The sequence below is a fragment of the Salvelinus sp. IW2-2015 genome, linkage group LG23 (genome assembly GCF_002910315.2).
Source record: "Salvelinus sp. IW2-2015 linkage group LG23, ASM291031v2, whole genome shotgun sequence".
NCBI classification, from domain to species: Eukaryota; Metazoa; Chordata; class Actinopteri; order Salmoniformes; family Salmonidae; genus Salvelinus; species Salvelinus sp. IW2-2015.
In genome coordinates, this window is record NC_036863.1 from 36950110 (window position 1) to 36964809 (window position 14700).

A 14700-nucleotide genomic window follows, 5' to 3' on the forward strand; every position below is an offset into this window, starting at 1 on the left:
TTCTGTTAGAGGTCCCCAAAGCACACACCCTGGATCGCTCCTCTTTTCAGTTCGCTGCAGCTAGTGACTGGAACGAGCTGCAATAAACACTCAAATTGGACCGTTTTATCTCCATCGCGTCATTAGACTCAATCATTGACACTCTTACTGGCGGTTGTGGCTGCTTCGCGTGATGTATTGTCTCTACCTTCTTGCCCTTTGTGCTGTTGTCTGTGCCCAATAATGTTTGTACCATGTTGTGTTGCTACCATGCTTAGGTCTCTCTTGTGATGTTTGTTTTGTCATATACTTTTATTTATTTTTAATCCCAGCCCCCGCCCCGCAGGTGGCCTTTTGCCTTCTGGTAGGTCATCATTGTAAATTAGAATTTGTTCTTAACTGACTTGCCTAGTTAAATAAACGTTCAAAAAATATTTAAATGTTTCCCTTTTCTCTATAGTTGTACAATGCCACAAAGATCCTTGTCAGAAACAAACATGCACAATTCAGAAGTGTTTGCAAGGTGATGTTTTTTTCCACAGCATTATCTACCTATTTATATGAKTTCTAAATCGAATAAATGTTTTGATATCTAATTGGGTTTCATGTATTACATTAACTTAGCCCACTGTGTTTTTCTTCCAGGCAAACAAGTACATAGAGAGCAGGTGCAGTGATGTGATAAGAGCTATGCATTTGTGCTGTGAGCATGCAGGGTGAGAAGTCTGCTGCTCAGGGTTTGCATATGAACAATTCTTTCTTTTATGAACAAGTCTTATAAATGTATATTCTTTCTACAGCTTATTAGCATACACCTAATATGTTCCCACTGTTGATGCTTATTATGCATTAAGGTTGAACCAAAAGATTACATGTAACATATGAAATACAAAACAATTAAACATGTGAAATTTAATTAAACAATGTATGTTGATGCTAATATTATGTACAATATTCAATTATGTTTCTATATGATAATAGCCTAATATTTAATGCCATAAACTGTTTTTAATAGTTTCACTAATTAACTTAATCATTATGACACACCCCTCACTATTGTCATTGGTTGCACTAATTACACAGTATACATGACCTGGTTCAAGTATTCATGACATTACCCTGACGAAGGCACAGTGATGCCGAAACGTTGGTAAATATCCAATAAATTACTGGGAGTTTATATATGGAGTGTGCCACTCTTATTTTGATAGTTTAGGGTTTGTGAGGGAACAGAAGTCAACAGAGCCTAAAAGCCCTGCTGCATTCTGACATGATTGTGGACAATTGAAACTGTAGTATATAATGACAATGCTTCTAATGCAGGGATGGGCAACACCCGTCCTTGGGGGCCATCCCTGGCAAACACAGCTGATTAAACTAATTACATTTTTAACTGAAGATCATGATTAGTTGATTGGTGTCACAGTTGTGTTAGCTGGGGCAAATGTGTGACACCACTCAGGCCCCGAGGACTGGAGTTGCCCATCCGTGTTGTAATGTAATAGAGTTGTTTATATTGACAGTCAATTATCCTAGGAGGATGCAGTCAGTAAAACTCACAAACAAAATCATTCTAAAAGACAATTCACTTAATTACTTCTTCCATAATGATACATTTTGCTTGTAACAAAATATAGCATTTTAACTGTGAAAAATACTATTAAAGCTTTTGACAGCACATTTTACACTTTCCTAATGCTAAGTACTTGGGCAAGGGTTCCATCGAGGAGAATAACGAACATTGGAGCAATAATTAGAGCAAACTCATTTCTATCAGTGTATTTGTCATCCCATATGTTCCATACAAAGGGCTATTGATATCATCCATGTATTACATTCATAATTGTCCATAGTCGTTTGTGAAACACGAGCCTTGTATGCTGTTAGGCAGGGGTGTATTCATTAGTCTGATTGTTGTAAAATGTTTGGTTTCTTGCAACAAAAAACATTTACACGAGGAAGCAAACAGACACTACCTGAATTTTTCCAATGAAAAAGAACAACAAAAACTTGTTTTCATTGCAAAACATTTTCCGTTTGGAGTACAGGTTCCGTTGCACTACATTTTACAACAGAATCCAAATAATGAATACACCCTAGCTTTTGATAATGCACACAACCTGTACTTACACACAAATATGACACGCCTCACTCTTAAGCAGGGAATTAGAAAGCCAAATCATAAGTCCAGTCTTGCCTTCTCAGTCCTTGATCTCAAATAAATACTTCACACGCAACCTCCTGTGCTGGTAAATAAGTCAATACTATTGGGGACGGTTAATATGCACACATGATTTTCTTTGAGTTATACTTTGAAATGTCACTGATTTTCAGGTAAGAATATAACTTCAAATACCATTCAAACTTGAGTTACTGTGGCCTCCTAGTCCTGTCATACAGTATTTACTCATACATGTACATGCTTTTAACTCAAACCCTTTGGTTTGAAGTAACATTTAAACACATAACAACCTTGTTGAACTTAACTTAGAAAATGAAGGATATTACAAAACAAATCCCACATTAGGGAAAACACGTTAAAGGGCTTTGCTCCAGTTCCAGGGTTCTCCCCAAAGAATGTAAGAGGCGCTGCGCCACTTTATGTATCATAGGCCATTTTTTCTCTCTAGATTGCAGGAAATGGCAGTTACTGGTGTAAAAAAAAAAAACTGCGTCCAAAGGGGGGCACTACACCACTCCGGGCCACCCCCCAGCCATACTCAGCAGAAACACCTTGTTTTAAAACATCCTGGGGAGAACCCTGAGTTCCATCCGAATGAATACAGATAAAACGATTGAAGTGGATCTGAACAATCTCTCAAATAAGTACCATACCAAAACAACCCATAGAAAAATTAAAGCCAATGCTCCTGCCATATGTGCACAAAACATGCATAAACTTTAACCACAGACATAGTATCTAAAAGGCTGTTTTCAAATTGACACATGCCCAAAAGCCCAAAAACCCACCAAGCCTATGAATTAGCTTGACATATGATATCAATGTAGTCTACTTACATATCTAGATAGCTGCTTAGGTTTAAGCTGTTTTCAGCCTTGTATGTGACAAAAATATTAGGTAAAGACCGAAATGAGAGGCTCTTAAGAGGCCAAGCCCAGCAGAAATCCCCCAGCAAAACCCCCTGTGAGGATAATATTCTTCTTCACAAATGTCTGCACCTGGTAAGACAAAAAAGAAAAAGCACCTTTAAATCGATGGTAAAGTTTTGCAGAGTATTGTTCTTTAACATTGTTCTCTTTCATACTCTGGAGTAAAAAATWAAAAAAAAGGTGTGGATGACTTCAAAATCATTTTAGTCCCGAGCATATTAAAACATGAATCAGAGAAGAAACATCCACCATTTTGTAGTAGACCATGATAACCCCTTACCTCATCTACTTTTGTCCTGACTTCCTTAGTGGGCTTTTCTGCATTCAACTTCAGCTGCTTCTTGGCATTGTTTACATCACGCTCCACCCTCTTCCAGTCCACTTTGATGTATCCTGTGTGATTGGCAATCTAGAAGGAAATGAATCACACCCACCAATAATGGCAATGTGACTTGGTCATCATAACCATAGAGATACAGTGCCTATATAAAGTATGCACCCCCGCAAACTTTTTTCCAATTTTGTTGCATTACAAAGTGGGATTGAAAGATTTCATTGTAATTTCTTGTCATTGATCTACACAAAATATGCCAAAATGTCAAAGTGAAAAGAAAATTCTACAAATGTTTACAAATTTAAAAAGGAATTTGTGCCATAAGTATTCACCCCCTTTGTTTAGGCAAGCCTACATTTGTTCAGAAGACACATTTGGCTTAACTAATCACAAAAGTTATATGGACTCTGAGAAATAATAGGGGATGCCATGACGTTTGAATGACTACCCCTTCCTCTGTCCCCCATACATACATGAATACATCTGTGAGGTCCCTCAGTCAAGTATTTCAAGCACAGATTCAACTACAAAGACCAGGGAGCTTTTCAGCAGCCTCAGTGATTGTTATATCGGTTACAATACTAAATCAAACATTTACTATATCTTTAAGCATGGTCAAGTTTATAATTATGATGTGGATGATGTATTAAAACCACCCAGACACAAAGATGCAGTCGTCCTTCTGAACTGAGCTGCAAGACAGTAAAGAAACTGCTTAATGATTTTAAATGGTTGTGATGGGAGAAAACTGAGGATGGATCAACAACATTGTAGTGACTCCACAATAATGACCTAAATGACAATGAAAAGAATAAGAAAATAATATACAGATAACAAATATTCCAAAACATGTATATGATACAAGGCATAAATGCAATGTTGACTAGACAGACAGGTGTGTCCTTGTGCGCCATCCCGCGCGCATGTTGATTTTGTCCTTCCACACCAGACRCGATGAGGACACGCAGGTTGAAATATCAAAACAAACTCAACCACCTATATTAATTTGGGGACAGGTCGAAACACATGAAACATTCATGGCCATTTAGCTAGCTAGCTAGCTTGCTGTTGCTAGATAATTTGTTCGGGATATAAACACTGGGCTGTTATTTTATCTGAAATGCACAAGGTCCTCAACTCCGGAAATTAAGCCACAGATTCTTGTAATCTTTCCTCCTTCAGTCTTCTTTTGTCTTCATCTTCTTTGAACTTTATATATGTCGGTTGAAAACCAACTTTAAGGTGCATTACCATCACCAACTGGACTGGAGTGTGGACCTCAGTTCAGCGTTCAATCACCCACCTAGGTATATGCTMGAGGTCGACCGATTAATCGGCAYGGCCGATTAATTAGGGCCAATTTCAAGTTTTCATAACAATCGGTAACCGATTATGGCCGATTACATTGCACTCCACAAGGAGACTGCGTGGCAGGCTGACCACCTGTTACGCGAGTGCAGCAATGAGCCAAGGTAAGTTGCTAGCTAGCATTAGATTTTTTTTTATACGATAAGTTTATCTTAACATAATCACTAGTTAACTACACATGCTTGATGATATTACTAGTTTAACTAGCTTGTCCAGCGACGCAAATAATCAATGTGGTGCCTGTTAATTTATCATCAAATCCCAGCCTACTTTCGCCAAACGGGTGATGATTTAACAAGCTCATTCGTTGCACCAATGAACCTAACCATAAACATCAATGCCTTTCTTAAAATCAAATACACAAGTATATATTTTTAAACCTGCATATTTAGTTATAAGAAATTCATGTTAGCAGGCAATATTAACTAGGAAAATTGTGTCACTTCTCTTGCGTTCTGTGCAAGCAGAGTCAGGGTATATGCAGCAGTTTGAGCCGCCTGGCTCGTTGCGAACTGTGTGAGGACCATTTCTTCCTAACAAAGACCGTTATTAATTTGCCAGAATTTTACATAATGATGACATAACATTGAAGGTTGTGCAATGTAACAGCAATATTTAGACTTAAGGTATGCCGGCCGTTTGATAAAATACGGAACGGTTCCGTATTTCACTGAAATAATAAACTTTTTGTTTTCGAAATGATAGTTTCCGGATTTGACCATATTAATGACCTACGGCTTGTATTTCTGTGTGTTTATTATAATTAAGTCTATGATTTGATATTTGATAGAGCAGTCTGAGCGGTGGTAGGCAGCTGCAGGCTCGTAAGCATTCATTCAAACAGCACTTTCCTGTGTTTTTCCAGCAGCTCTTAGCAATGCTTGAAGCACAGCGCTGTTTATGACTTACTTCTAGCCTATCAACTCCCGAGATTAGGCTGGCAATACTATAGTGCCTATAAGAACATCCAATAGTCAAAGGTATATGAAATACAAATGGTAGAGAGAGAAATAGTTCTATAATAACTACAACCTAAAACTTCTTAACTGGGAATATTGAAGACTCATGTTAAAAGGTACCACCAGCTTTCATATGTTCTCATGTTCTGAGCAAGGAACTTAAACGTTAGCTTTTTTTTTTACATGGCACTTTTACTTTCTTCTCCAACCCTGTTTTTGCATTATTTAAACCAAAATTGAACATGTTTCCATTATTTATTTGAGACTAAATTGATCTTATTTATGTATTATATTAAGTTAAAATAAAAGTGTTCATTCAGTATTGTTGTAATTGTTATTATTACAAATATATAAAAATCGTCTGATTATTCGGTATCGGCTGTGTTGGTCCTCCAATAATCAGTATCGGCATTGAAAAATCATAATCGGTTGAACTCTAGTATATGCTCCTGAAAACCAATGAGATTGGAGAGGCGGGNTTTTTTTTTTACATGGCACTTTTACTTTCTTCTCCAACCCTGTTTTTGCATTATTTAAACCAAAATTGAACATGTTTCCATTATTTATTTGAGACTAAATTGATCTTATTTATGTATTATATTAAGTTAAAATAAAAGTGTTCATTCAGTATTGTTGTAATTGTTATTATTACAAATATATAAAAATCGTCTGATTATTCGGTATCGGCTGTGTTGGTCCTCCAATAATCAGTATCGGCATTGAAAAATCATAATCGGTTGAACTCTAGTATATGCTCCTGAAAACCAATGAGATTGGAGAGGCGGGCCTGGCTACGCAGACGCTCGTTGACGCGCGCAAGCAGTTTGGATGAAATTATTGACATGTGTAGATTTATTTTGCAATGCTCACGCACGCAAAGCTCTCACAAGCAAAATCATTCTAAAAGAMAATTCACTTTATTACTTCTCCCAAAATGATACATTTTGCTTGTAACAAAATATTGTGAAAAATACTATTAAAGCTTTTGACAGCACATTTTACACTTTCCTAATGCTAAGTACTTGGGCAAGGGTTGCATTGAGGAGAATAACGAACATTGGAGAAATAATTAGAGCAAACTAATTTCTATCAGTGTATTTGTCATCCCATATGTTCCATACAAAGGGCTATTGATATCTTCCATGTATTACATTCATAATTGTCCATAGTCGTGTGACATTCTAAAATGTTGGATACTTTAAATGCCAGGATGTCATACTCATTTTGTATTTTCATCTAGTAGAATTCGCTGTACACTTGAGGAAGAGAATAATTTTTTTGTTATTCCTTTTACCCCTTTTTCGTGATATCCAAATTGGCAGTTACAGGCTTGTCCCATCACTGCAACTCCCCTACGGACTCGGGAGAGGCAAAGGTCGAGAGCCATGTGTCCTCCGAAACACGATCCTGCCAAGCCGCACTGCTTCTTGACACACTGCTCGCTTAACCCAGAAGCCAGCCGCACCAATGTGTCGGAGCAAACACTGTACAGCTGGTGACCGAAGGGTGCTTGCAGGCGCCCGGCCGACACAAGGAGTCGCTAGAGCACGATGGGACAAGGAAATCCCAGCCGGTCAAACCCTCCCCTAACCCAGACGACGCTGGGCCAATTGTGCGCCACCTCATGGGTCTCCCGGTCATGGCCGGCTGTGACACAGCCTGGGATCGAACCAGGTCCACTGCGACGCAGTGCTTTAGAACGCTGCGGCACTCAGGAGGCCAGAGAATCGTCTTTGAGACCTGTGTGTGTGTTTGACAACAGCTGATAAACAGCTAAGGGGACGCGCTGTACCAAAATTAACGAATGGCAGGAATCAACGCAACGGCGCATTAGATGTTGCATTCTCAGAAGGATGAGCCTAGTGTGCTAATATTTGCTACTTACTCCTTTTTATTTTTCTAAACAGTACATTCTAAATCGTATGTAGTATGATTAGTACACAGTATGCAGTTTAAGTAAGTAGTAGGCAAGCCAGATTTCGGACACAGCCATAGTCTATGGTCATAACACACCTCCATGTGTCCTCATGAAACATGAGTGTCAGAATCTGTGTTAAATGTGGCTCAATAAATTGGTCAGGTGTCATTTAGAACTAAGGATTATCAACACAAGAAAATAAATTGACGTAAAGAAGTCCAGCCCTACCTGAAGAAAAAAGAAGCCTCCACCCACTGCCGAAGCGGCCAGCTTCCCAACTTTCTGGAACAAATACCCTGCACACCTAAGAGGAAACACAGCAGTCAAACAGAGAACAGCCAAGTAATTTAACTGGTTAAATTGTACCACCAGATTCACATGGCTTAGTTCTGTTTAATATTAACACATTCAGGACTGATCGACTCACCAGCCAGACACTCCACCAATGGCAAGCTGGGTGGCAACATTATACTTCTCGGCTACGGGCCCAGAGTTTTCGCCAAATATTTTGTTCCACCATCTCTGTTTCTTGGCATACTCTACTACGTCCATGACTTCAAAGGTCTCCTCACTCTTATCTAGAAGAACAAGTCATAATTAAAAATGTGTCATACGCTTAATCGTCCTTGGCTCACATGACCTTGCAAGACATTGAAATGCATGTTGGATGGCCTCAACAGTAGAAATAATGTGTGCATTGTGTATCTTACGCCACGTCGGATGCCAGACAGTTAAGTTAGGTTGTTTTTTTAGGGTGTAGATCTGCATAATTTCCAATCCCCACATATACTTCCAGCTTATACATACATTTTACAGACATTATATATTAGTTATCTTTTGTTATTTTTAGTCCCACAATCCAGTTTTGATTTCCATTTGCTATATACATTTTCAACTGTGCTATTTCACCAAAGTTCTGAACCTTTCTATTGTCAGTCTACAGATGGCAAATTAAAGATGCAAATGTTTGCTAAGAGTATTATATTATTGTTCGATTGACTGACTTTTCAAATCACCCAGCAGTGCTATTTACAGAGTTAGCTCCAAGTAAATGTTGCAATTCTTCAAAAACAAGCTACATATGAGAAGTACCTAAACAAGTGATCTAATGATTCTGTCTAGTTGCAGCAAAATCTGCTGAGCTGGGATGGCTGTATCCCCCATATATATCTCATTCTATTGGTTGCAAGAATTTTGTATAATAATTTTAAATGAAAAACTAAGTTTTGAATCCAGCATTGTTTTGTGTATCGAAAATCTCTTCCCATTAAGTCGGGGTTTCCCAAACTCAGTCCTTGGGACCCCAAGGGGTGCACCTTTTGGTTTTTGACCTAGCACTACACGGCTGATTCAAATTATCAACTACTAGTCAAGCTTTGATCATTTGAAGCCCAAAAAAACATGCACCTCCTGGGGTCTAGAGGACCAAGAATGGGAAAAGCTGCATTAAGTACAAGCCTAAAATAGACCAGCCCAAAGACTTCTAATGGGTATCGATTTCTCATTCAGTCAAACAGACTTGTGATTAGCTCAGTAGTCAAGAGCTTTGTCTGGGTCAAGAACAAACACACTGGCCTGGCAGACACCAAATCTTTGACATATCCTGCAAAACATAGTGAAACCCTTTCATTCAGTTTTATGGAATTGTCCTGTTAATACTTTCAAATACCGTAGTATCCTTTTCCCCCCACCTTGGCAATTATCAGTGATACTAGAAGATTCTACAAATACACTGAACAAAAAATATAAAATGCAACATGTAAAGTGTTGGTCCCATGTTTCATGAGATGAAATAAAAGATCCACAAGCTGTTCCATAYGCACAAAAAGCTTATTTCTCTCAAATGTTGTGCACAAAATGTGTTTACATCCCTGTTAGTGAGCATTTCTCCTTTGCCCAGATAATCCATCCTCCTGACAGGTGTGGCATGTCAAGAAGCTGATTAAACATGATTACCTGGTGCTGGGGACAATAAAAGGGCACTMAAATGTGAAGTTGTAGTCAGAACATCACAGATGTCTCAAGTTTTGATGGCGCGTGCAATTGGCATGCTGACAGCAGGAATGTCCACCAGAGCTGTTGCCAGAGAATTTAACATTCATTTCTATACCATAAGCCACCTCCAACATCATTTTAGAAAATTTAGCAGTACGTCCAACCAGCCTCACAACTGCGGACCACTTGCAACCACACAGCCCAGGGCCTCCACATCAGGCTTCTTCACCTACGGGATGGTCTGAGACCAGCCACCCGGACAGCTGATGAAACTGGGTTTGCACAACCGAAGAATTTCTGCACAAACCATCTCAGGGAAGCACATCTGCATGCTCGTCATCCTCACCAGGGTCTTGACCTGACTGCAGTTTGGCATCGTAACCGACTTCAGTGGGCAAATTCTCACCTTCGATGGCCGCTATCATGCTGGAGAAGTGTGCTCTTCACAAATGAATCCCGGTTTCAACTGTACCGGGCAGATGGCAGATGTGTGGGTGAGTGGTTTGCTGATGTCAACATTGTGAACAGAGTGCCCAATGGTAGCAGTGGGGTCATGGTATTGGCAGGCATAAGCTACTGACAACGAACACAAATTGCATTTTAAACCAATGGCAATTTGAATGCAGATACCCTGACGAGATCCTGAGGCCCATTCATCCGCCRCCATTACCTCATGTTTCAGCATCATAATGCACAACCCCATGTCACAAGGATCTGTACACAATTCCTGGAAGCTGGAAATGTCAGGTTTTCATGGCCTGCATACTCAAGACATGTCACCCATGGAGCATGTTTGAGATGCTCTGGATAGACGCGTACCACAGCGTGTTCCAGTTCCCCCCAATTTCTAGCAACTTCGCACAGCCATTGAAGGGGAGTGGGACAACATTCCACAGGTCACAATTAACAGCCTAATCATCTCTAAGCGAAGGAGATGTCACCCTGCATGAGGCAAATTGTGGTCACACCAGATACTTACTGGTTTTCTGATGCATGCCCCTACTTAAAAAAAAAAAAAAAAAGGTATCTGTGACCAACATTTGCATATCTGTATTCCCAGTAATATGAAATCCATAGATCAGGGCCTAATTTATTTATTTCAATTGACTGATTTCTTATTAACTGTAACTCAGTCAAATCTTTGAAATTGTTGCATGTTGCGTTAATATTTTGGTWMAGTGTAAAACAAGTAGGCGGGGTCCTATAACATGGCCTTCCTTCACACTAGCCCCCCATAAGAGACCTCCGCAGTTGTCAGTAAACAGTCAGACATACTGTAATGTCATAACAGCTAAGGAGTAATACATTTTCGAAGTGATTGAACTAGCCCAATGTGTGTCGTAGTTTGTAAAATGTTGTAGCTAGCTAGTTCAGTAGTTAGCCTACCAAAGCTAGCTACCAACCAACACACCCAGGGCACTGGAAGCTAGCTAGCAACATGGAGTTAGTAAGCAWCCCATTTGACAAAATACGTACCACTCCCACCCTGAATAGCAGGCGTGGGGACTAGCAAACAAAGGACGCTGGTCCGCAATTCGACTGAGGGCTACCGTTTGCTAGCTAACTGCGATTGTTAGCATAAAACGTTACACATTCTACCTTAACTAGCTAACCTTCCGAAGGACAACCGTGTTCATGTGCATTAACGTAACTGCATTTGTTTGATGGTATTTGACCTCTACTCAGATTAAAGACTACATTTTGTGATATAGGTAGCAAGGGCAATATTTTTAAAATATTTGTATTGSTAACTTGTTTCTCACCTTTATTCTTCTCGGCCATTTTTCTCAATTCATTTGGTGTTAACCCAGCCCATCTGAAATGTCACGTGTTACATCACAAAATTGGCCCAGTACCATTTCGATGTATAGGGCCTTTACACACATCCTACATTTCTGGTGTTCATTAGACCATAGCTCAATTGAGGATTTCCCAAACTCGGTCGTGGGCCCCTGGGTGTACGTTTTGTTTTTGCCCTAGCACTACACATATTGACTCTCTTCTCACGCTCACATGCCACACCTCTTATATCTTAAATCTCATGCATTGGAAAGTACTAATTATATTTTTCTAATCAGTCCATTGTATATAGTGTATATAGTGTGTTAACTTTTCAATTGTGCTCCAAATCGTTTTGAAATCGGAGCAACTGAGACCGCAATTTAACATCACGCACGGAATCTCTATCATTGTCCTATCTTGCGGTCTAGCAATGTAAGGATTTGCATTTTAAAGTAACGCCCCTCAAGATTAGAGTGTAGCTGAATGGAGAGCGAGAAGGTTCTCTGCTGAGTTTAATAAACAGTCAAAAGAGCAGCACGGTAGCGCAGTTTTAGCAGGGAAGTTTGGCAGGGTGACCTGATTTGTAACTATGAAAATATGCAATTTAAAAGTAAAAAAAAATATTTAACCTTTATTTAACTAGGCAAGTCAGTTAAGAACAAATTCTTATTTACAATGATGGTCTACTAAAAGGCAAAAGGCCTCCTGCGGAGACCGGGCCTGGGATAAAAAATACAGTATAAATATAGGACAAAACACATCACAACAAGAGAGACAACACAACACTACATAAAGAGAGACCTAAGACAACAACATTGCAAGGCAGCAACACATGACAACACAGCATCGCAGCAACACAACATAACAACAACATGGTAGCAACACAAAACATGGTACAAACATTATTGGGCACAGTCAACAGCACAAAGATCAAGAAGGTAGAGACCACAATACATCACACAAAGCAGCCACAACCGTCATTAAGAGTGTCCATGATTGAGTCTTTGAATGAAGAGATTGAGATAAAACTGTCCAGTTTGAGTGTTTGTTGCAGCTCGTTCCAGTCGCTAGCTGCAGCGAACTGAAAAGAGGAGCGACCCAGGGATGTGTGTGCTTTGGGGACCTTTAACAGAATGTGACGGTAGAACGGGTGGAGGATGAGGGCTGCAGTATRTATCTCAGATAGGGGGGAGTGAGACCTAAGCATCAACCAGTGGGTCTTGCGACGGGTATACAGAGATGACCAGTTTACAGAGGAGTATAGAGTGCAGTGATGTGTCCTATAAGGCGCATCGGTGGAAAATCTGATGGCCGAATGGTAAAGAACCTCTAGCCGCTTGAGAGCACCCTTACCTGCCGATCTATAAATTATGTCTCCGTAATCTAGCAAGGGTAGGATGGTCATCTGAATCAGGGTTAGTTTGGCAGCTGGGGTGAAAGAGGAAACGGTAGAGGAAACCAAGTCTAGATTTAACTTTAGCATGCAGCTTTGATATGTGCTGAGAGAAAGACAGTGTACTGTCTAGCCATACTCCCAAGTACTTATATGAGGTGACTACCTCAAGCTCTAAACCATCAGAGGTAGTAATATCACCTGTGGGAAGAGGGGCATTCTTCTTACCAAACCACATGACCTTTGTTTTGGAGGCGTTCAGAGCAAGGTTAAGGGTAGAGAATGCTTGTTGGACACTAAAAAAGCTTTGCTGTAGAGCCTTTAACACAATCCGGGGATGGTCCAGCTGAGTATAAGACTGTGTCATCTGCATATAAATGGATGAGAGAGCTTCCTACTGCCTGAGCTATGTTGTTGATGTAAATTGAGAAGAGCGTGGGGCCAAGGATTGAGCCTTGGGGACAGGCAGTGGCTGAGACAGCAGATTTTTTGACTTTATACACTGCACTCTTTGAGAGAGGTAGTTAGCAAACCAGGCCAAAGACCTCGAAGAGGCACCAATACTCCTTAGCCGGCCCACAAGAATGGAATGGTCTACTGTATCAGAAAGTTGAGTGATTTTTTKGGGGGGAGAAATGTATTGTTATAACAAGAGCATTTTCAAATACCCATCACTTGGGAAATAGCTCAGGGGTGGCCAACCCTCCTGGAGAGCCAGCATGATTTTCTTCCAGGCCTATTTTAAAAAGATAGTTCACCAAAATTACAMAAGACAAAATGTTTGTGTCCTTACCTTGAAAGCAGTCTATGGACAAGAAGACTGCAATCTATGATTGGTTAACCACTGCCATCAACCATTAATATTAGTATTTCCTGTGCAGAGCATTCCCACTGACCTTCCCACTGTTTCTCCCATTTGCCTGTCTCCTATCTAATTTCATTACTGTTTGAGTTAAGTGTCAAACCACCTAAAAAATATTTTTGCAAAAATATTAGTATACCTTAAATTGAATTCCCCCAAAATCCCAAAGTAACAAAGTTGTGGACTTTTGAGTGTTCATTTAATGTTCAAAGCATTCTGAATACACCTGGCACTTTTTTTCCATCCTGGTCATAGGCCTAAGCCATGTCAAAATACATAGAATTCCAGGAAATTAGCTTTAAAACACTGCAACTTTCCTGGTGAAGGACCCCCAGATGCCATCTGGGAAAAATCTCACTCCAAGCTTTCTTCAAAGTTGGACACCCTGGTTTGGAAACTTGATTAAAGTGTTAAGACAACTAATATACTTTTGTGTTTTTGTTATTTTGAATGTATCCAAGTGAGAAAGGATGGAAAAGTTCCAAGTGAAAGTAAAGCAGAGGAGACAGAGTTTTTTGGCTAAGAAAGGCTGCATCTCAATAGTCTAAAGTGGCTTCCTCTTCTCATCTCTGTCCCTTCATCACACAAGTCTAGCAGACACCAATAAATAATAATCAATACTGTACTTAGTCAAAGGTGTGTTTTATTAAACAAGAATACAGTTGGCATAATGGTCCCCATACCTATTGATGTGCTCAGTTGGGCACATGCAGCTTATAATGTCATTACTGACCCAGTAATCAGATGTAGCTGTACTTTGATCACACAGACCTTACACTGAGTACTGGGTGAGCCATGGACATCTTGGTGTCAGTGACCCATGTTGAGAGTTCAGATCCGTCTTGAAGGCGCCTGCAGCTCAATGGCAATTGAAAAATTTCCCATCTTTGAGCTGTGAAAATCAAACCATTCTCTTTAATAAAAATGGATGGCAATGCATATATTTTAGCCATGCTAACCTGGCAATTTAAAGGCAAATGTTTGCCTTATTGATTACAA

The 14700-nt window shown here is 39.8% G+C and overlaps 1 protein-coding gene across 1 annotated transcript; it reads right to left on the reverse strand.

Moving 5' to 3' along the window:
- Positions 1 to 1743: 1743 nt before the first annotated feature.
- Positions 1744 to 11532, reverse strand: LOC111950600 (FUN14 domain-containing protein 1A). Its single transcript, XM_023968315.2, has 5 exons — positions 11428 to 11532; positions 8097 to 8247; positions 7898 to 7973; positions 3371 to 3499; positions 1744 to 3159 (listed from the first exon to the last, which is right to left on the reverse strand). The coding sequence occupies exons 1-5, from the start codon at positions 11444 to 11446 to the stop codon at positions 3082 to 3084; spliced, it is 453 nt and encodes a 150-aa protein (XP_023824083.1). The 5' UTR covers positions 11447 to 11532; the 3' UTR covers positions 1744 to 3081.
- Between the last annotated feature and the right edge of the window lie 3168 nt (positions 11533 to 14700).